This window comes from Electrophorus electricus, chromosome 6 (assembly GCF_041902795.1).
Source record: "Electrophorus electricus isolate QZ-2024a chromosome 6, ASM4190279v1, whole genome shotgun sequence".
NCBI classification, from domain to species: Eukaryota; Metazoa; Chordata; class Actinopteri; order Gymnotiformes; family Gymnotidae; genus Electrophorus; species Electrophorus electricus.
Window position 1 is genome coordinate 2867889 of NC_137502.1, and position 22795 is coordinate 2890683.

The 22795-nt window shown below is 48.0% G+C and overlaps 2 protein-coding genes across 4 annotated transcripts; both read left to right on the forward strand.

Annotated features, from left to right (window-relative positions):
• Positions 1-110: 110 nt before the first annotated feature.
• On the forward strand, positions 111-754 carry mt2 (metallothionein 2). Its single transcript, XM_081715620.1, has 3 exons — positions 111-264; positions 373-441; positions 563-754. The coding sequence occupies exons 1-3, from the start codon at positions 240-242 to the stop codon at positions 652-654; spliced, it is 186 nt and encodes a 61-aa protein (XP_081571746.1). The 5' UTR covers positions 111-239; the 3' UTR covers positions 655-754.
• Positions 755-1445: 691 nt separating this feature from the next.
• nup93 (nucleoporin 93) lies at positions 1446-22284 on the forward strand. Of its 3 annotated transcripts, XR_014124083.1 has the most exons (23): positions 1446-1607; positions 2152-2339; positions 3193-3310; positions 10796-10858; positions 12190-12318; positions 13796-13870; positions 15206-15298; positions 15548-15687; positions 15773-15905; positions 16213-16370; positions 16523-16688; positions 16802-16895; positions 17836-18027; positions 18621-18747; positions 19336-19408; positions 19494-19538; positions 19838-19954; positions 20085-20203; positions 20402-20519; positions 20606-20689; positions 20811-20939; positions 21145-21306; positions 21972-22284. XR_014124083.1 is itself a non-coding variant. In XM_027029609.3 (22 exons), exons 2-22 carry the CDS (start codon positions 2161-2163, stop codon positions 21253-21255), a joined length of 2463 nt encoding a protein of 820 aa, XP_026885410.1. In that variant the 5' UTR covers positions 1447-1607; positions 2152-2160; the 3' UTR covers positions 21256-21416. The 3 variants fall into 3 exon arrangements, 2 of the variants coding, with proteins under 2 accessions (XP_026885410.1, XP_026885411.1); XM_027029609.3 differs by lacking the exon at positions 21972-22284 and having other exon boundaries at positions 1447-1607; positions 21145-21416; XM_027029610.3 differs by lacking the exons at positions 1446-1607; positions 2152-2339; positions 3193-3310; positions 21972-22284 and adding an exon at positions 7599-7782 and having other exon boundaries at positions 21145-21416.
• Positions 22285-22795: the final 511 nt, after the last annotated feature.

Consider the following 22795-nt stretch of genomic DNA (forward strand, 5'->3'; position numbering starts at 1 on the left):
AGTCTCGTCCAGTGTTACTTGAAAACAGGCGCATATGAATGAGAATTTGCACCCAGTCTTGATGGCGTAATTGTCATTCAATGAGAAACCGTGTGCAGGTTCGCGGAGGCGGGGCCGTTACGTTTTGCACGCGCCCTAAGCGTCTGCAGACCACTATAAATTCGCCACATTACGCACAGAAAGTGATTCTTTCGCGGAGCTTCGAAACAGTAACGAAACACTAACTAAATACCCGTAAAATGGATCCTTGTGATTGCGCTAAGGGTAAGACTTGTTTTTTGTTTCCCCCGGTTACCTTGTTTTAGAATGATTCTTAATGAGTGTTGGACTTTTCACTTCTTATTAAAGCTCTGTTAATTGTTTGTCTCTTAGGTGGTACTTGCAACTGCGGTACAGACTGCAAGTGCACGAACTGCAAGTGTGCTTCCTGCAAAGCCAAAAGTAAGTCTTTATCACACGTATAAGGGGGGAAGAGAACCTCCTCCTGTGAGTAACCCTGATGTACAAAACTTTTTTTTTTTTTTGTTTCTCTCTCTTTAAATTTTCCTTTCGTCTCTGTCAGGTTGCTGCACTTGTTGTCCATCTGGATGTAGCAAATGCGCTTCTGGATGCGTGTGCAAGGGCAACACGTGTGACCCCAAATGCTGTCAATGAAGAACCATCACATCTTCTAGGATGTAAACTTACTACGGTTTTGCATGTAGCCTCAATTCTTTTTTACGATGAAAGGCCAATAAAATAAATGTCTGCTGTACATGTGCTTTCATCACTGTTCCTTTGGGTCTTGGTTCTTGGATGGTGTTTAATTCGTAGCTTTTCTAGTCCTGTTAAATTGAGTAGTACAGCTGAAGACTAATATTGTCCTGTAATGTCTAGCTTACCCCAGATGACTTAAATGGTGCAATTAGTACTTCTGTAAGCCTCACTGAAGGGGGGGGGGAATTTAAACACTTACATTTGTCCCTACTGGAGTTGACTGACTAATCTGGGTAATACCATCTTGTGATCATACCATGCCAATACTTCAGGCTACTCCCCAACATGTCATGCTGTTGAATTCCTCCACCCACCTCATCAGTGCATACCAACTGGTCTTCAACCTACTTTCCAAGTCTTATTGCCCTACGTAAAAGGGGCCTTCACAAGCACTTTTCTTTTCCTCTTCTGAGGGCGTTTGCAGCTATGCATTGACGGTGCTAAGTGTAGGCAACGATGGGAAAGAATTTAAGATCATGACCTTGGAGCAAGATTGAATAAGCCAAGTTGTCCTGATTTCGTATTTCCTAAGTGTAATCTTTCAGGAATAAATCATGGTATTCGTTTTTATTTTGCACACGGGATTTCTTTGGAAATTTCACTTAAAGTTGTCTTAATTGACCAAACTTGCCGCACGTTCTCTCACCTGCGAGGCTGTGAATAAAGTTGTGCTGAAAGCGCGTGCGCATTCGCGGGGGGGGGGGTGGCCGCCTGGGCCAATCAGCGTTCACGCGGTGCAGAACCCGCGAGAAAGACTAGTTAGCTAGCCTAGCTTAGCCACTGTAACATGAACGTGGCGTCTGAGGTATAACTCAGAAACAGCTGCTTCGAGGATTTCGGAAGACAACGCGGTAAGGGAGACGGTCCTGTGTCGTGCTACGTTCGCGTTTAGCGAGCGGGTCGCTGTTGTTTGGCACCGTCTCATCGCGTGAAAGGAAACGAGCTGAACCACCAGCTAATTGTTAGGCTTATTGGCTCGCGAACTCGCGTGTGGCGAGATGGCTCGTTGCTAGGCTATTAGCTCGCCGCTCTAGCCGAATGTTACGCTGTTTGATTTGATTTTTATACAAATATTTGTATAAACGTTTATATTTATTAAGGGACCGCGACCTCCGGGGGTTCATTAATGCAGCTAACTAGCTAGGTTAGCCAACTATATCATACAATGAAAGTAGTTAGCAAAGTGTTGTTATAGCTAACGCTAGCTAGCTAGCTAGTCGGCTAACGACGTGTTCTCCGGTTCTTGGTAGTTATGAGGTTCGTTGCCAACGCAACACCGATACAGAATTAAGATTTTGTACAGAATGCGAGTAAGTTGCCTGTCTAGCTAGGTAATCGGGTAGTAAAGGCTGGTTGACATGCTAGCTATCTCATGTGTTCTCTGTGGGCGACCAGGAGCTGGACATGGACGCCGACGGCTTCGGGGAACTGTTGCAGCAGGCAGAGCAGCTCGCCGCCGAGACCGAAGCAGTGTCCGAGCTGCCGCATGTGGAGCGCAACCTGCAGGAAATTCAGCAGGCCGGAGAGAGGCTACGCTCCCGCACCCTCACACGGACCTCGCAAGACACAGCCGATGTCAAAGCGTGAGTAAAACAACTTGGTTGCCGCGTAGGATCGAATACATGCACCAGCTCCTGCAGACAAACATTCAGATTTCTCGACTGTCATTCCGGTGGTAGCGGCAATGCTTGCATGAGTGCTTTTCTATTGGTATCGAAAAATGATTACCCACACAGAGTGTGTCCTGGAGGTGCGCTGCATGCAGTCGTTATTAGGACATGGTGAATGCATTTGTGTGCAACATGCACATACTTTATTGCATATTGTATGGTGTGTTTATTATACCGTGGATCAGTTCTTATTACTGTGGCGCAACTCTCATCACAGAGTCATAACAGAAGCTATAGGGATGTCTGGTCAGGACTAGACTGCAGTACTCTGCTCCTGTCAGGCACGTTGCGTGTCCACAGCTTTGGAGGAAACGGAGGACTGTTCTTTGTAGCTTCAGCTATTTCTGCTAAACTGACTGACATTTGGTGTGTCTGTTCACTGCGCGAAAGGAAAAATGTGATGTTTTAACCAGCTATTAACACTGAATCTCAACAATTTAAAAAGGGACGTGCGAGTTCTATCATGCAAATAGAATTGAATTGAGAAGACACATTCTCTACAACAGTTCGATTATGTAAAATTAGATCATGTAACTGGTGTTGTGTGAAAACCATTTCTATCTTTGATAGTTTCCATTTGCTAAATAAACTGAAAGCTGACCTTACTCCTTTGGGTTTAAAAACATGTAGCGAGGTTTTGTATTAATTTGAAAACCCCAAGATTGGTGGTATCAAAACCTCTTTGTCCTCAGGTGGTTTGATGTGGAATAACCCCAGCACTGATGTCATTGAGTGGTGATATAGTGATCTTTCCCTTCTCCTGCAGATCTATTCTCCTGGGCTCCAGGGGTTTGGACATCTTTCATATCTCCCAGCGTCTGGAAAGCCTGAGCGCAGCTACAACCTTCGAGCCACTGGAACCAGTAAAGGATGCAGATATCCAGGTGAGGGAGAGACATGAATGCGGAATAGATGGAGGTATTATCTTGGGTATAAGATGACACCTCTCAGTATCTGGGTGCAAAGCATTTCTAAGGAAGGCTAAAATGCATCTTAGGAATTCTGTCTCAGCACCATACCACTTTCAAAGTGTTTATGCTATATCGTGTGTGGCCACTGGTATAAATAATTAGACATGTGCTGCTCAATTTGTATTCATGCATGCTCCTACACTAGATGTCTGCCTACTGGGCTCACAGAAGGAATTTATAGCACATCAGAAAAAGAAAAATGCCACATGTCTAGACATTTTGGGGTTTTGCCATGAGAATCTACATGGGTTTGTAAATTTGTGATGGTAAGGATAGGCCTATGTTGTGGTGAAGAACCTGTGTGAGGAGAGTTGCTTTTCATTCTACTTAACTTGGCTTTTCTTACCCAGTATTAGCCCAATAAACATGAAAATGGAGGGTTTCAGTGGACACGGAATCGGTGATCGTTTATTCTGTCTGTGTACCACATATTTATTGGCCACAGTTGAAATCTCACTGATGAAGCATATCACATTATATAATCAAACCACACTGAGGCAAAGTGAGGCAAATGCTAAGTAACACACTTGATAAATATCAAGTCATATATATATATATATATATATATATATATATATATATATATATATATATATATATATATATATATCTCCTCTCAAAGATTTTATGAACTTCTGTGGTGTTGTATGTTAGTCAGGACATGTTGTGAATACTGTCTGCATGTGCATGAAGCTGTGTAGCGTTATGACGAGTGTCATGGGTCATTCTGATTGGACTGAAGCCTGTTAAGTTTGTTTTTTTTTTGTGGTGGTTGTTTCGTTACGTTCCTACAAGCTGTCTTCTCTGCCCAACAGTAGCAGCGTGGACTTTAGCACCTTTCTGTTACAGCCGTGGCAGCAATATAGCCCTCCGGCTGGCCTCCTTCACCTCTTAACTCCGTTAGCCCTGGGCACGAAGGGAAGTGACCCTGTACCCGTGAGCGCTTTTTACTGAGGCACACACAAAGGAAAAGCATTTTAGGATAGAATGCTAGCTACTTGGGTCAAATGTCAAATACTTGCTGCATCGGTCTAGACTGAATTAAGAACATTTTCATCACAAAAGTCCTTTTTTATTTAACTCACTATTATTTTTTATCTTTATGTATTAGCCCAGTGGTGTTCATGGCCTCTATTGTAGCCTCGGCCTCCTGTATGGTGTGATGGTGGCCAGCCTAGGTGTGCGAGGCTGACGTATGCGGCCCGTCGCCACGTGATTCTGAGTAATGTCATGGATCTTGGAGCACTCGGACAACTCCGATCGCTCAGTTCTGTCGTTCCGTCGATGTTCCGTTGCTCTCAAAATGACCGGTGCTGGTGACTGTCTCTCGCCCAGTCAGTGTGTTCTGATGTGTAGCGTGAGCAAGGCCCTGCATATCTGTGAAGAGCCTCTATCTCTCCTTCACAGCAGCAGTGTAAGATACCGCACTCCTCTGCTACTCTGGTGGGATGGCGCACGGGGCGCTAGAGTGTTCTCTCACGATTGACAGTCTTCTGAGCATGCCCAAAATATTTTGGGGGGGGATTGACAATTTAGTGGCTTAATTAGTTAACAATAGCTTAAGTCTCTTTTAAAAACCTGATTTGCGTTTCTTTGCAACACACAAAAATGTTTGTCCTGATAGACTGCGCTTTTACCATGAGTGCTTTTGAGAAGAAAATACATCAAATGTTCCCCTCTTCATGCAGAATATGGCACAGCCAAGCACACTTGTCTTGGCATCGAGTGGTCTGACTAGTTCTACACATGGATGGAAAATTCCCATCGGTCAGCTTTCACGGACACCGTGTCACAGGGATAATTGTGATTTGTGTGAGGAGATAGCATGGCTCTATTAAAGGGGAAAACCTCTTCATAACGCGTAGCACACAGAATCCGTATTAAGAACGCGTTATATGGAAATCGAGGCTCACCGAGGTATGATGCAGAGGTGACCTCATAGGGAGAATGATGTCGTGCCTCTGCTGTTGCCGTTCCTCCCAGTTCGGTACATCCAACACCTGAGCACGTAACATAAGTGTGAATGCTGCTGGGCAGACTGTGGAATGTTTTGTTTCCCCCCCCACTCTCAGCTCCTAAAGCGCATAAACACGTAGGCGCGTAATTAGAGCCGGACCGTTTCCATGATGTGGGTTTCTCTGGCCTCCACCCTGCTCACGGAGAGCTCCGAATGCCGCTTGCACATAGAGATGACGGCACAGACCGTTCTAAAGACATACGCCCAGACGCAGGCAAAAAAAAAAAAGACCAAGTTCAGCACGAAATATTTAATCTGTATTATGGTGTGTAAGACTAGCCCTGCCTCCCCATCTTGTGTGCATTTCGCGAGGTCATGTTGCATTTTGTAGCGTATCCGGAAGGATCAGTCCTCCATCTCTCCTGCACTCCACCCTCCCTCCTCAGCCTAGATATTTTTGTAGTAGGGCCTGACTGAGTGTGCCTCTTACTGGAAGTGCACTTAGTTCCCGGCTGTAAAACACTCTCTCTCTCTCTCTCTCTCTCTCTCTCTCTCTCTCTCTCTCTCTCTCTCTCTCACAAACACATATACACATACTCTCACTGTCTTTCACACACAAACATACTCTTACTCACTCTTTGTGTATTTGTTTTCTGATCAGGATGGACCATCTTTCTTTGATATGTGTGTCTAATATTTCTCTCCATGTTTCATGCATGGCATATGAGGCTTCAGTGTTTTGTCATTGTGTAATCATTTTTGTAAATGTATTTTTAAAATCAGAATTAGTCTTTTTTAAAATAAAGCAACTGCCTTGAATGACTCTGCCTTGTCTGTTCGGCATATAGAAATGGCATCACTTCCATCAATGAATAAAGCATATGAAACTCTATACAAGTGCCATGCTGTGGAAATTGTGTGTGTGTGTGTGTGTGTGTGTGTGTGTGTGTGTGTGTGTGTGTGTGTGTGTGTGTGTGTGTGTGTGGTTAGCCTGTCAGACAGCCACTGTGTGGTCCATCTGTATGGTGAATTGTTGTGTGTGTGTGTGTTGTAAATTGTTGTGCTGCTCTTTAAGGCTGCTGAGCTGCTCATCTGAAGACAAAGGAAACGCGCACTGCTGACGAGGCGTAGCCGCTCCCGTCTTTCTGTGTGTGTGTGTGTGTGTGCGCTCGCGCACACAAGCACCTTCTGGCAAATTCTATGTCAAACTTCTATTTTGTATGTCTGCTAGTACATTTGAGCATTACTGTTGACTGTGTGCGTGTGTGTGTGCGTGTGCGTGTGCGTGTGCGTGCGTGCGTGTGTGAGAGAGAGAGAGAGACTGTACGAAAGTGGTGTTTCCTATCCCCAGTACACTGAGTAGCACTGTGATGTGTACAGGGTACAGGGAGACCAGGATGAAAGAGCAGAGGGCATCAGAAGCTTCTACAGCATTTAGTGCTGAAAAGATGGACCGGAATAAACAGGGTTTTTGTGTGTGTGTGTGTGTGTGTGTGTGTGTGTGTGTGTGTGTGTGTGTGTGTGTGTGTGTGTGTGTGTGTGTGTGTGTGTGTGTGTGTGTGTGTGTGTGTGTGGTGATGGTGACAACTCACTATAGCATCAAGATGGCGGAATTGTGCAAGGCATCTCTACTTTCTGTTTCACACTATCTTTTTCTATCACTCCTGCCTTCTGAATCATTCTCTCTCTCTCTCTCTCTCTCTCTCTCTCTCTCTCTGTGTGTGTGAGAGCAGTCCGTGTTGGCTGGCTATAGAGAGAGATGCAGCCGTAGCCATGGAGGGTGAAATAGCTGTACACCAGCCTGTGTTTGCCCCGGCTAGCCCCACTCCAAAGCCACTGCACTCTTCTCATTAACTAAACATGACTCTTAAGAGGATTATTAGCCCAGTTTCTGGACAGGATGTCGGAAGCCATCAGGAGAGGGAGAAAAAAAATCCATTACCATAATTGCATTGCGCTATGGGAGGGGGGTGAGGGGAGGATGCGGAGATGTATAAAAAAGGAAGAAATGAGTGAGCCTGAAAGAGGAGGACGACAGGAATGCTGGAGGGAAGTGGGAGGGGTGAACAACTGATGGAGAGAGGCAGACGGCTAAGGCTGAATAATTGCTTCTCCTCTGCTACCCCCCCCTTGTCTGAGCGGCAACTTGGTACGCTCCTCCTCCGACAATAAAGCAGCTCTCAGGAACTCTGCTCGTGGCATATATCTGGGTTCAGACCACTGTGCCGGCGTGGGGTGGGAGGGTGTTCGTGGCACGCTAGAGCTCGGGCCGGCGGCAAGCGGGGTCAGGAAACGCCTCAGAATGGCGCTGACCCACTTCCTGAGGGGAGGCGAAGGGAGAGAGGGGACTGGCAGCAGCCACACGCACCCCTGCTGCCGGTACATATCGCAGCGTACTTCCATATCGACAGGGTGAGCCACAGTATGCGTAAGTATCCGTACATATGCACGTACGCGCATACATGCGTTCAGTGCACACGTACACATTTAGTTGCAAGTAGACAGACATACAATGCATGCTCTGGTAAATTTATACCAGATTTGTTCACTGTGATTCCTCTAAGTAGCTTGATTATTATCTTGATGATGATGATGATGATATTGATGAAGGCTGGTTGGACACACAGGAAGTGGTGGTATTAGGGTGGGGTTCCTTTTCTGTTCATTGTTCAGAAGTGAATCCCGAGGCATGTAGTGGCCACAGTGGAGGTTTCTTCCTCAGTAAACTCATTCGATGGCATGAACACAGGTAAAGAACATGATTGTATGCATCAGGAATGTATATGGGAATGAATATTTCAGACAGTTATCCAGCAAGGTGCTCACGTGCCTGTTAGTCGATGCCCCGAATTTATTTCTGCTGTACATCCATATTGGTGCTATATAGTTCATATGCATTGCATGATGTGGGTGATCGACTGTTTAAAATGATAGGTTTATACTCCTTAAGTGCTATTTTGTGAGGATGTGTATGCACAATGTATGTACCATGGTCCACAGACATGTTAGTCTGCATGCAGTATGTTGCGTCTGACGAACACGCACATGTATGGTGTGACCTGCCAAACCGTTATGGAGGGCTGAGTGAGAAGACTGTGCGGTATAGGGGTTCATGTATGAAATGTTCCAAAAAAAAAAAGGGCGAGTAGCTCCTCATCTGGGCTCCTATTCCCATTCTCCACCTACGTGCTGCGCTCTGTGGGAGCGCACGCAGGCTGGGGTGTGAGCCGTCCTCCTGGCATGGCCATGGTGGATCTTGCAATCGCCAGCCGCACGAGCCAAAGATTGGAGCTGAAATACTTTTAATAGTCCTTAAAAAATAAACTATTTTACTCTGCATTACTGGTGAAGGTGTCAGTGAGGGTGTCCACACAGCTCTTACGGATCCTTGTCCTGTGGCTCTTCCTTCTAGGGAATGATCCAAACCTCAATAATTAAAAAAAAAAAACAACCAAAAAAAACCCTTACCCTTTTGTCAGCAGGTAAGAAAATTGCTCCATTTTCAAACTGGGTAGAACCTTGTTCTGGATTATGGGATCCTCATAGTCAGTGGGTGGCGCTAATGTCCCATGTCATGAAGACAGGGACACAATGACTGAGCAAGAAATTAACTGGCCAGCACAGCACAGCAGCCCTGGAGAGAGTTCAGTTCCTTCTGTTTTACCTTGGAGTGCAGAGCAATAGTGAACTCGCCCCATGTCATGGCCCAGGAGAGACTCCACAAGCAGGTGTGTCGTTTCACCCACCCCTCCTCAACCCTCAGTCACACGTGTCCTTTAACCATCATTTTCCCCAAGTCACAATAAATCAATCGTCATTTGCAGCTGTCAATCATGGGGGGTGGGTGGGTGCGGAGACTCAGACGGTATGTGGGGGTCTAAGGGTTTGAGCCAGGGGGAGCAGGGAGTCACAGACTCAGTAGGGGGAGGGGTGGTCCTCAAGACTCAGGAGTGGCGAGGATGAATGGATGAATTCATACGTTCATCAGACCGCACACCGCCTCTTTGTATAACGCGTCAATCAGAGAAATCATGAGAGAGCAAGTGCTTCTGAAATAATTTGCAGTAGATAGAAGATTGTGGGGTGTGTGTGTGTGTGTGTGTGTGTGTGTGTGTGTGTTTATGGAAGCTGAAGAGGGGCGTGGTGTTAAGAAGCCAGTGCTTTGCATGACTCAGACCACAGAGAGGGCTCGCACACGGACGTGGGTAGTATCTTCCACCCCCGGCTCTGGAGCCGAGAGCTTCGTGATGACGCAGTGGCTGCGTGGGGCCCAGAACTGCATAGTACAGGCATTGGAGAGCGCCAACGTTTGACCCCACCCCGCTGCGTTCTGACACGCTCTTTCTTAACGTCCAAGCTGACCACCACCAAAAGCACTCAGATACGATGCCTCCATTGCCTTACGCAATCCACACTGTGTAAATGCACACGCATGAGTCTTGTGCCAGTGTGTGACTCCACTCAGAGTGATTGTGCTTTTTTTTTTTTTTCTTCCCCTCCATCTTCAGGCGCGGCAGACTGAACGGCAACACACACATTCACCCGTCAGCGTTGGTTCGTTCTCTATAAGCGTTTGTTTATCGTGAAGCTGCACGGTGTGTCTCAATGCTGTTCTTCGCAGTTAAGCTTTGCAGATCGTATTGTGGCCAGCCATATTTTGAGTCCATCTGGTGTAGCCTGTGTGTGTGTGTGTGTGTGTGGATGCTTTTTCTGCTGATAAGTGAGCAGTTGGGCTGAAGCGTGGCTTCTTTACACAACGCGGTGACGGCTCCCGCTCTCCTTGGGAAATGGCAAATGTTTCCCTCTGTATGGGGAGAGATGGCGGCCCCACGCCATACACCGAGAATAGCACACGCGTGTCACGCATGGTGGCATTCTCCTGAAGACTCATTCTGGTGTAATTAGATTTTGTCGGGCTTATCAGGGCCAATGGCGATGCTTCCAGAAAGGTTTCGTAACGCCTGGGAAGGTGATTGCTAGGGAAAGGTCTCCTGCACTCCCCTAAGCGAAATGTGGCAGTGAAGCCCTCATAGATCTCAATTAGACACCCACTGGCTTTCCCCCATACACTGGTGCATGTATTCGCATCAATGCCGGTTACCAAGTGCGCAGCACTTCTAGAACATTCTAGAACGTATCTGAAGCTATCCCGAAGCAGCCACGGCTGGTCTGGCGCCACCACTCTGGAGTCGTGGAATTACAGCATGGCAAAAGGTTGATTCTAAGCAAAAGAATTTTTAGCAGCAATTGTGATCTTGTGATAGCGATGGCAGTTCTCCATCTCTGGCCTGTGGCTGTCGCACCCTGGAAGATGAAGGGAGAGCGATCGAGATAGAGGTAGAGAAGTGGAGAGAGGGGCGGAGGGAGGACGTGTGCTCTGCATGCAGAGGGGAAAGTAGGTTGCGGTGCGTTTAACCTCCAGGCCGTGTCTCTCGTTCCAGGGTTTTTTGAAGAACGAGAGAGACAATGCGCTGCTATCGGCCATCGAGGAGTCTCGACGCAGGGTAAGTCGCCTGGCCGTCCCTCACATACCTCTTCATCAGCTCCTCTTGTTCGGTACTGTTCACCGTTGTATCTTGAAATCACAGATACGTACACACAGAAGCTTGTTAAGTTACAGGGGAAGGGAGAAGAAGGGAAATCGCAGATGTCTGCACCGGCTTAAAATAAAAAAAAAAAAAAGATCGCCGCCGCCTCCTAAGTCGGTGAGGTCCTCGTCTCTGCTACCCGCGCGTCCCAGCTCGGCGATGCTTGTGGACAGGTGTAGGCTGTAGTCAGTGTCCTGAGATCTGCCCTGCCCTGCCCTGCTGGGACACAGGAAGGTCTTGGACCAGAGCGTTAACTCAACCGCTGGCTGTCTCAGCTGCGTACTGTAGCTGTGCTTCAGGCTGAACCTGGTGCTGGAGGGGTGGGCGAACACAAATACTTCCATTCATTACTTGGTCGTCCGATGCGACAGATCTGTCGTTAGGAGAATTTGGGGCTGCACTTTTGTTTGAAGGAGAGCCATGCATTTCTACAGCATAGCAATGCATACATGTGCGCGCATATATATATATATATATATATATATATATATATATATATATATATATATATATATATATATATATATATATATATAAATTTCACTTGAGTTTTTCCTCATCTTGGTGTTAACTTGCCGCCTCCCTGAGGTTACCCCCCCCCCAAATAATTTCCTCTGAAGCTCAAAAGCCGTTTTAATTAGAACACTCACAATTATCACACGCATATCCCGCAGGACCAAGTAAAATAGACAAAGGGTCTTTGGATTCAATCAGGGCCTGTGCTAAATCTGTAGCAGGCGCCAAGGCAGACCCAGTTAGTGGCACACTTCCCGTAGACGAGCCTCCACGCAGCTGGGCTTCACAGGGCCCCTCCCACTCTGAGGCTCTGGGCCCCGGGCTCTCTCCCTGGCCCCTGGCCCTGTTCTTGACAGAGCGAAAAATGGGGATCTTCGCTTTGTGAGCTGCTGCAAGCTCCAACCCTCCCTCGGCCGCCTATTTATAATACGCCACGCGGTGGCTAACCTATTTATTCAGCAGCGCTTTTGAGTCTCGTGCTCTGCTCCTTCATATATGTATGCTCTCGCGTGCTCGCACGCTCTCTCTCTCTCTCTCTCTCTCTCTCTCTCTCTCTCTCTCTCTCTCTCTCTGTGACTTCATTTCTCATTCTGTTTCTCTCCTTTCTTCTCTCTCTTTCCTCTTTCACTTCTTTCTCCAAATATTTCTCTATTCTCTCTCTCTCGCACACTCTTTCTCTCCTTCTGTCCGCTCTCTCTCTCTCTCTTTCTCTCTCACCCCCCCCCCTCCAGACATTCCTGTTGGCGGAGGAGTACCACCGAGAGTCCATGCTGGTGCAGTGGGAGCAGGTGAAGCAGAGAGTGCTGCACACCCTCCTCGGCGCAGGAGAGGACGCGCTGGACTTCAGCCAGGATGTAGAGGTACACGCACACACACACACCTGTGCCCACGCATTCACACACGCAACAGTCAGTCAGATCATACAGAAGGTTAGGTATGTGGATTTGCATGTTGATTTCAGTACGTCGCTTTTGCTTGATATCAGCTGCACATTACAGCAGTGAACCTGTACCAGTGTATTAGCAGTAGCGCTCAGAGGCACATTTCTGCTGGTGTGTAACATAGATACACACAAACACACACACACACACACACACACACACACACACACACACACGTCCGGGTCTTGTGTCTGCAGTGCGGTGGGTGACCTGGATCTGTGTCTAGGTGAATGGGATGACATGAAGATGAGAATACTGTGCTATGTGGAAGTGCTTCCTGCCCGCCACGGCGCTGCTCTCTCACTCGTACCCTGCAGGATAAGGCTGCTTTCACTGGTTCACTGCCTCTCTTTCCTTTGAGTGACTACAGTGAATCACTGACAGCTTTAATAAAAAGCATCTAAATGGCGCTTAATTGCCCTGGGCTGAACTTCACTGAGTCTTCAGCTCTGACACACTGAGTTCAGTACGTCTGTTGGTGCCAGTGCAGGTGTCGGAGCCTTTAGCACTTTAGTTATTATTTATTACTTTAGTTATTACTACTTTGTTATTGCTGCTACTTCATATACTGAAGACACCGTCTATGTACATGGCGCTGGCTCAGTAACACATTTGCTTAAAGATGAACAGGCCCCTTATGGCCGCCCTTGTCTCCTAAACTACAGACAGAGAACACAGGAAATGCAGTCACACTATGGAGTTGTGCTGTTTCGTTTCATTACGAGGGGGATGTGTTCGGTGTGTTTGCACGTGTGCGTGTGTGCTCCTCTTGTTGTTTTTGCTGCTTTAATTATTAAGCAGCAGTTAAATTTTCCATGTGTGACCTGCTGTTCCCGCTCTGTGCCGGGAGCATTCCCCATCCCTCAGGCTTTTCCTCTCCTCTCTTCCTTCTCCTCCTCTCCTCTCCTCTTTCTCTGTGGCCTGCCTGCCTGCCATCCACGGTTATGACACGTGTCCGTGTGCTCTTAAAGACCTGTAGCCCGGTCATGTAGCCCTGTTCTGTCCCGCGTGTTGCAGTCTTTGACACTTTCTCAGCTTTCTTCCTGATTATTTGTTGTTCTTTCCTTGTTTGGAAGTACTAAATTTTCACATGTCCAGAGGGCTTGCATGTGTGTGCTTCGTTTGTACATGTCTGTTTGTATGGTTCTGACTGATGTGCACTCAAACGTGCCTTACGGTCCCCACAATGGCTTTTGTTCTTCACTGGCCTTTGTGTTAAAAACAGAGAGAGAACAGAAGGATCTTTACACTTCTGAGCACCTCCCATGCACATTAATGGCACATGGCCATTAAACGGACCACTTGTGTGTGTGTGTGTGTGTGTGTGTGTGTGTGTGTGTGTGTGTGTGTGTGTGTGTGTGTGTGGGGGGGTTCTTTTTTTTCCCCCCCGGTACAGCCCAGTTTCGTAAGTGAAGTGGGAGCACCTGGACGCAGTGCCCTGGACAGCGTGGAAGTGGCTTATGGTAGACAGGTAGGTACACTGCATGTGCACATGCATGCAAAAACACTTGCACACCTCGCTTTCAACAAACATTCTAAATTCAACGATATAATCGAATTCATTTGATTGTGAAAATGAATATTCAATTGTGGGGGGAGGAAGGAAACAGCAATTCCACGTCCGACTGCCCTGCGAGCTCTTGCGTGGGCCTCGGCCACCACACCTCACGCACCGCAGGACGAATGGGAGTCGCGTGACGTCACTTCATACGGTTGAAAATGAAATGCGTGTCGAGCACAAATGAGCGAATAATTGAGCAGTAACCGTTCGGTAGCGGTGCACTTCGTGTAGGTTTGGTCAATAGGTGGCAAAATTGTGCAGCCTCACAATAAAATGCAGGGGACATAAGATGCCATTCCAGCACGAGCTGTCTGAGGGCAACTCTCGAAAATATGCACCCAAATGAGCATGGAGTGTATCTGCGAGCAATTTTGTTATCCTTGCTAGCGTTCTGGGAGTTCTGTCATCAATAATTAAATAGTGTACTTTTCCATTTTTAGTTGCACGTTATTCTAAATTAGCCCTAAGGGTAAAGCATAAAATATATGTTGTCACATTTCTCGAATTATGTCCCTTAAATGTATTTAAACAAAAATACAAAACTATCACTACGTTTGACTGATGGCCTGTTGTTGTTGTTTGTTGTTTTTTGCTTGTTTTGGCCTTATTATTTATTTATTGGGCTTATTATTTACTTTTTGTGACTTTTATACAGTCATATATACATTATGTGTGTGCAATGTAAGAACACTTATTTTTGGGCAGGAGAGAAAGACCGTGGCCTACATAAAGGCATTAGTGTGAACGGACGGGTCCTCGGGAACATTCCCGTGGAGATGAACGTTCCCGTGGCGATGCACCCAGCTGGTGCTCTGTTCAATGCTCCCCCTCCCTGCTTTTCAGCTTGGCTAATCCAGGTCATGCCACACAAGCCAAGTGCAGCCATTGATCCAAAAGATTGATTGGCTGGTCAGGGGCATTATGGGTAATGTTTCCATCCTCCGTGCACAAAGAGAAAGGCGATATCGCTCTCTCCTCCTGTCTGCCTTTTCGTTTTCTGTTTCAGCAGTTCTTTGGCCATGTTTGCCCTGTCGGTTGCACTCTCTCGCCGCGTGTCGGCACGTTGCCTGCGGCATCCTGGTTCTCGTCTTCCTGCTGTTCTCAGATGACCTTCTAAATGTTTTCGTCCCTTTTGTCTTGTTTTTCATCATCCATCACTTCAGCTCCCAGACATAGCCTGAGCCGGTCGCTGGCCCTTCTCCAGTTTAAACTCTGTGTGTGAGACTCTCTTTCTGTCCTTCTAAGATCTACATCTTCAACGAGAAGATTGTGAGTGGACATGTTCAGCCCAGCCTGGGGGATCTGTGTGCGTCTGTGGCCAGCAGTCTAGATGATAAGGTGAGCTTTCATCATTGCCATCTTCTCCTCTGCTCTGGGCTTCAGATCAGTCTGAATACTGTTAGTTATTCTAAGCAGTGCTCCGTGGTTCTGCAGTAGTCTGATAGACCTGTGTGTGTGTGTGTGTGTGTGTGTGTGTGTGTGTGTGTGTGTGTGTGTGTGTGTGTGTGTGTGTGTGTGTGTGTGTGTGTGTGTGTGTGTGTGTGTGTGTGTGTGTGTGCGTGCGCACGCGCGCGTATATGTATATAGAATGTGTCCGACATGTGGCTGATGGTGAGACAGATGACCGATGTTCTGCTGGTACCAGCCAAGGACACCCTGAAGAGCCGTGTGGCTGTAGACATGCAGATGGCTTTTGTTCGACAAGCGCTGGCGTTCCTGGAGAACAGGTGAGGCAGAAGGACGGACAGGATGCACGTCCCCACACCCACTAAGAGACACCAGGACCCTTAGCATCACATGTTCTGTTTGCAGCTATAAGAACTACACCATGGTGACAGTGTTCGGGAACCTCCACCAGGCCCAGCTGGGTGGGGTGCCAGGCACTTATCAGCTGGTACACAGCTTCCTGAACATCAAACTGCCTAGCCCTTTACCAGGCATGCAGGTACTGCACCACACGTTTTTTATATACACACACACACACACACACACACACACACACACACACACACACACACGCCCAGATTTGGTTCAGCACAGTGCCACATCACAGCAGTCCAGCCCAACAGGAAACCCTTGTGGCTTCTGGTGTATCTGTTCATGGTCTTCACACTCTCTCCCCAGCAGGGGGCAGTAAGCCTCTGGGTTTATATCTGCCATTAAAACAGCATATGCAGTAAGACTCAAAGATTAACCCTGCTGTGTGTGTGTGTGTGTGTGTGTGTGTGTGTGTGTGTGTGTGTGTGGAGCAGGATGGTGAGGTGGAGGGTCACCCAGTGTGGCCTCTGATCTATTACTGCCTGCGATGTGGAGACCTGTCTGCAGCCATGCAGGTGGTGACCCGGGCCCAGCACCAGCTGGGAGACTTTAAGACATGGTTCCAGGAATACATGAACAGCTCCAACCGCCGGTGAGAACACCCAGCTGCTCGCGTGCCCCTGCTCTCACACACGTGCACGCATGCACGTGCGTGCCTGTGGGCAGTATGTAGGCATAGCTCAGAAAGGTGATTGAGGTTTGCTCAGGTTGTGGCACTGTGTGGGTGTCTGTCTCGTCTCTCAGCCTCGCTCCGGCGACCGAGAACAAGCTGCGTCTGCATTACCGCCGTGTTCTGCGCAACAGCGCCGACCCCTACAAACGCGCCGTCTACTGCCTCATCGGGAAGTGCGACATCGCCGACAACCACGGAGAGGTCGCTGACAAGACGGAAGACTACCTGTGGGTCAAGGTGAGAATCCGCCCAGCCCTGCGGCGCCGTTAGCGAGAGTGCTGGCAAGCCTTGATTTGCCATCAGCATCTGTGGTTGCCGTGCCGTAAGCCACGCCCTCCTGTGTCACGCAGCTCAACCAGGTTTGTTTCGATGACGACGGCAACAGTGCCCCGCAGGACAGGATCACACTGGCCCAGCTTCAGAAGCAGCTCTTGGAGGACTACGGTGAGACATGTCCACAGCCCCACTGACACGCCCACCGCCCCCTTGGCCATGCCCCCCCCGCCCCACTTTGTGTGACGCACACCTTCACACAGTGCTTCAGAATTCAGAATCTTTTCAGGAGCCCATTCTGAGTTCTCCAAGCAGCAGGTCTCTTCTAAACATTTAGATACTTGAAAGAAGCCGTCGAGGCAGGGAAGCAGCCAGCTAATGTCTCCCATCACTCCCCGCTTGGAGGGAGCTGTTCTGGAGAGCACCATCACCATCCGTCCCGCCCCAGATAAAAGAGCTCAGCATTGTGCTGCTTCTCTCTCTCGCTCTCTCTCTCCTTCGCTCTCTCTCCCTCTCCATGGCTTAAAACATCCTCTCGGCATATTTCAGAAAACGCTGTGCTGCTCCCACTCGTGCCTCTACCTGCGTGAAGAGTCGTGCTTATCTCGCTCGCTGCTTGTGGTCTAGGTCGCACGAAAGTCCTCCTGCCCCCACCCCCGAGTGCTGATAAAGGGACTCTCCTCTGCAGGCTACAGACAGCGACTCGAACCACAGCCGCAGTGAGGGCAGACTATTCCTGCCTGCGCAATCTGGCAGCAAATGCACCATTTAAGCGCCTCACGGCCACAGAGAATTTCCCTGAAACCCGATATGAATTTGAAGAAGAATCTGAGGTGCTGATGCTCACCTCGCCATATTTAAGTAGCTTTTTTACGTTTTTACCAGCGTTTGTCCTGTAACGAATGGCGAGAAACGATGCAGAAAGTCTGTCGTTGTACATAACGAGAAAGCAAACATCAGTTAACGCAAGCTGCTTCTGGGAGTGTGTCCAACTGATGTGTGCTTCACTTACACTACAGAGCAGTCACTGATGGTCAGTGTCTTTTTTTTTTGTGCGTGTGGTCTGCTGCATCAGAGCTGACTTAGGTGGCTGTGCTCTTCTCGTTCCCAGGCGAGGCCCATTTCTCCGCCAGCCAGCAGCCGTTCCTCTACTTTCAGGTGCTCTTCCTGACGGCGCAGTTCGAGGCCGCCGTGGCGTTCCTGTTTCGCGTGGAGCGCCTGCGCTGTCATGCCGTGCACGTGGCCCTGGTCCTGCACCAGCTCAAGCTGCTGCTAACGTCGACAGGACAAAGCGCTCAGCTGCGTGAGTGTGGGGTCGGGGGGGGAGCCCAGGGTCTGCCCCTGCCATCTTCATGCGTCCCTTAATCGAATCTAAGGAGCATCGATCAATGCAGAGATTCAGTTTCTGTTAATATTGATTTAGGGGACGGAGTCCGCTCGAGGGCAGTCTAAGGAGGAGTTTCTACCGAAGAGGAGGCGTGATGTGTAGTGTGATGTGTTTTTCATTATAAAAACCATAGAATAACAACACTGGAATAAACCCCATAGATTATGGACAAAATTGTTTTATTTACCTGATGTATTATTGAGTGTGTATGTACCAATGTAACACGTTTCAGGTTTCTAAACATTTTGAAGACAGAGGAGATTGCATAGGTTTAGGAGTTTTATTTCCAAATGAAAGATTTCAGAGTGGCACGTCCTTGTTCAAAGGCAGGTATAGCACAGTGTGATGTGAGCAGTAATCCTCCAAAATCTTGTGCCAAAATCTTATATAGCGTTTGAAGGTCCCTTCAGAAAAGATCAAGGAGAATACTGACAATTCAGTTTTATGTCCCAGATATTTTGTTGTTGTTGTCATTACACCCTTATGTGGTTGTTTTCTTTCCCCAACAGTGAGCCAGGAACCAGGAGACCCTCCGATGGTCCGAAGGCTCAACTTCATCCGTGTTCTCATGCTCTACACGCGCAAGTTCGAGGCCACAGACCCACGTGAGGCACTGCAGTACTTCTACTTCTTGCGGTGCGTAACCCCAGCCCCCACCCCCTGGGCCCAGAGTGGTGGAGGTCCCGTCGACCCAGCCTCAGGTCACGTTTTCGTTGGAGCATTTTCTCATCAAGGTCCTGTGGTTTAACTGGAAGCTGTTCCGTCTGCGCTGGTAGACGCGCCGTTCCTCTGAGAAGGGATGAATAATGCATGAACGGCTCTCTGACTGTCGACTCTCCGTGAATAATTAAACCATTTTCACGCACCGCCACGTTTGCAACCTGGCCCACTGTTTTCGGAGACCACGTCATTTAGCTGTAAAAATAATTCTATTCTTGCTTTTCTGAACGTTTTCTGTTTGACAAGTGTAGTTGCCTTCATAGCTCAAACACTGCTAGACTCAGAATCTCTGGTCTCATAGAAGCCAATAACAGGTTCCCCTCCCCAAAATAAGAGCACACTGCACTTATTACACATTATCGTTATAATCTCTCTCTCTGTGTGTGTGTGTGTGTGTGTGTGTGTGTGTGTGTGTGTGTGTGTGTGTGTGTGTGTGTGTGTGTGTGTGTGTGTGTGTGTGTGTGTTATTACGCTGACATTTTTACTGCTCTGGTTCGGTGGCAGGAACGAGAAAGACAGCCAAGGAGAGAACATGTTCATGCGCTGCGTGAGCGAGCTGGTGATCGAGAGTCGCGAGGTAGGGTGCCCGTATGTGCGGCCCTCAGCACCGTTGTTCATTACACCACTTCTTTGAATCCTTAACCCGCCTTCTCCTTTTGCAGTTCGATGTGCTTCTGGGAAGACTGGAAAAAGACGGCAGCAGAAAGGTACGCCCCGCAGCCATTTCACGTGTCCTAGCTGGACCGGCAGAGCGGAAGGAGTCTTTCAGCAATCATGCGTCTATTCAGAGACACCCCCCCCCCCCCAATCGAGTTCAGCTCACTGCACTCATTCCCGTTCATTACAGGAACCGTTTGGGCCCAAACAGGCCGTGAAAATAGGCTGTTGTCCCGGCACCATCACAACTAAAGTGTCGCGTTTTGTTCTTTTGCCGGCAAAAGTGTGAAAATATGAACACGCGTTTGAACGGCCGTTCTGAAAAAAGGGCTTGTGTGAATCCTTTCAGCCTGGTGTAATTGACAAGTTTACGGGAGATACACAAGCCATCATCAGCAAAGTGGCCTCAGAGGCTGAGAACAAGGGTCTGTTTGAGGAAGCCGTCAGACTGTACGAGCTGGCCAAGGTGAGAAGGATCCCTGACCCAGGGGTTGGGCTCTGCGGGGTTAAAGGTGAAGTGATGAGGCCAACGGCCTCTGTGGATCGTGCGGTTAAATGGAGGCTCTTAATTGTTTTCTTTCGGTTTGTGGCGACAGAACCCTGATAAGGTGCTGGAGCTCATGAACAGACTACTGAGCCCTGCGATCGCTCAGATCAGCGCGCCACAGTCCAACAAAGAACGGCTAAAGAACATGGCATTGGGTGTCGCTGAGCGGTGAGGCTCCTCCTCTTTTAGGCATCAGTGTGTGTGTGTCTCTCTCACACACACACACATACATGTAGACAAATTCCCAGTACCCCTGTGAGGTATCGTAGAGCAAAGCTAATTCTGCGATCTGTGGATTAGTGCATCACGAATGGTTCTCAGTGAGGCTAGAGTGCTGTACCAAAGCTGACACTTCTGTGTCCGCAGTTACCGCAGTAACGGCATAACGGGAGAGAAAACGGTGGACAGCACCTTTTACCTGCTCCTTGACCTCATGACCTTCTTCGACGAGTACCACGCCGGACATGTCGACCAGGCGTATGACGTGAGTGCAGGTGTACTGCACACACCCCCGTCAGATGCCAGACGCATAAGGTCCTGATTCTCATCTCTGCCCGCATGTCCTGTTAGGTGATCGAGAGGCTAAAGTTGGTTCCTTTAAGCCAGGACAGTGTGGAGGAGAGGGTGGCAGCGTTCAGGAACTTCAGCGACGAGGTACAGTCCACAGCCTGTTCCATCACGTGTTTGTGATGTGTTTCACGATTGATCTCCTGCCGGCCGTCTCTGCGCGCGGTTCTCATGTTCGTTGTCATTCTGCTGGTTTCATCCCTTGCAGGTCCGACACAATTTATCAGAGGTGCTTCTTGCCACCATGAACATTCTGTTCACACAACACAAACGCCTGAAGGGGGTGACAGCAGGCACGGCGGGCAGGCAACAACGCCCCCTAGAGGATCGGGATTCGGTGAGCAAGACTAAAATGACCCGGAATTTGATCAGAGCCGACAGAGAGAGCCATTAATGGCCATTAAACACGTGTTTGCAATATGCATTATTTAAAATTATTGGTTTGTTTTTAAAAAGGATATTCTGAGAGAGTCCTCACTGTGTCAGTGTATTGCGTGCGTGCGCGCGCCTGTGTGTGTGTGTGTGTGTGTGTGTGTGTACAGCTCCTACGCAGTCAGGCCCGGGCCCTGATCACCTTTGCTGGGATGATCCCATATCGCATGGCAGGAGACACCAATGCTCGGCTTGTTCAGATGGAGGTCCTGATGAACTGAGAGTGGGAGACAGTGAGGGAGTTTGTGTGCGTGCACTTTCCTCTTTTCCTGGTGCGTTTGCAGATCTCTTACTCCATGCCCTGTTTCTCCCTCCGTCATCCCCTGTGTGAATTTGTATTTGTATTTTTTGATAATTTTGAAATAAAAACCATTGAACCTAAGTTTACTTTACTTTTGTTTTCATTTTATTTTCCCCTGTGCAAACCCAAGTTGCTTTTGATTGCTTTTGAGTTCGAGGTAAGCCTTTTTGTCACACATCGTCTCCTGTTGAATCCATTTGCTGCATTTCATCATTTTGAAAGGGAAAGGACTTCTTCATATTCAGCTGTGCTTGGCCCAGCCTTGTTTAGGGTTTACCCTCCCGTTTTCTGCTCCAGGCGTCAAATCAAATGACCAATATCCCTTAAACATATTTTCCCTGAGCATTTGTTGGTGCATACATGGTTGCCACAGACATCAAAGGCAGTTTGTGATTTCCTAATGCAACCAAGGTGGTTAACCACAAACTATCTGACTTGTGCCAGTTCACATCAGGAGCTGCTGCGCTCTCATCTCTATAAGACCGGCATCTAGATCCCCAACAAAGCATTGTAATCTACAGCTCGTGCCTGCCGCTTCCCGTAGGTTCCTGTGAGGGTGTTTTAAAAATCTGCTTCAAAGTGCCTACGCGCTGAAGTGGTTTTGTCTTTGTGTGTTAACCTGCTTTTTTTTGCCAGCGTGATCCTCTGAAAACTTTCAGAAGTCCGAGGCTAGGAGTGTGTGAGGGGACCAGAGGTGTGTGTGCTGCAGCTGGTGTTGTGAATCAGGCCGATGCCACACGTCCACGATAACCCGGCTATTTCACAACACCAGGGTGGCCCCACACCGTTGCCAACGGCGACCATCATAACAAAGCACTCGGACGGACAACCTTTTCATCTGGACCTGTGGGCTGTTATAGACTTAACTCCTACCCTTCCACCCATTTTTTTTTGTTTTGTTCTGTGTGTAAAAATGATTTTATGTAAAATAAACTTTTTCTACGGCCCAGTGAGAGTGTGCTTTTATGGTTATTGACGGTGACAACCACCCCACATCTAAAAAGTTTCAATGCTGACTTCTCCATAGCAACACAGCTGAGACATCAAACAGAAGCCGTTGTAATGTGCTATGAAATGACTTTTTTTTTTAATTATTATTTTTTTTTATTGCAACTAATAGAAAATTAATCAGAAAGTTAAAAGGAAGACAACCATCAGTGTAGCACCTGTGAGAATACTGCGTCTAATTACACAGTACAGGTCTTGGCAGCAGGTCTTTCAGGACAATTTCAGGAGGAGTAATGACTTAACCCAGAGCTTCACTGTGGGTCACGTACTCACAGACCTGAGTTCAGGAGTTAATGAGGAACTAAAAGAACGCTCAGTCGTTGCCTTGGGCAGGAATCTTTCAACTGAAACCACATAATTGTCTGTCATAGTGTTTTACATGCCGTTACGACCTGAGGAGGTGAAGGTCACCAAAGAAGTAGTTTGAAGTGCTATGTTTTTAATGTTCAGTT

Excerpts from the sequence above, each read along its gene's own strand:
- mt2 (XM_081715620.1), top strand. The coding sequence starts at position 240 with ATGGATCCTTGTGATTGCGCTAAGG. Across the intron at positions 265-372 it reads TCCTTGTGATTGCGCTAAGG|GTGGTACTTGCAACTGCGGT; the intron begins GTAAGACTTGTT and ends TTTGTCTCTTAG. Across the intron at positions 442-562 it reads TGCTTCCTGCAAAGCCAAAA|GTTGCTGCACTTGTTGTCCA; the intron begins GTAAGTCTTTAT and ends CGTCTCTGTCAG.
- nup93 (XM_027029609.3), top strand. The coding sequence starts at position 2,161 with ATGGACGCCGACGGCTTCGGGGAACTGTTGCAGCAGGCAGAGCAGCTC. Across the intron at positions 12,319-13,795 it reads ACTTCAGCCAGGATGTAGAG|CCCAGTTTCGTAAGTGAAGT; the intron begins GTACACGCACAC and ends CCCCCGGTACAG. Across the intron at positions 15,688-15,772 it reads CTGGCGTTCCTGGAGAACAG|CTATAAGAACTACACCATGG; the intron begins GTGAGGCAGAAG and ends TTCTGTTTGCAG.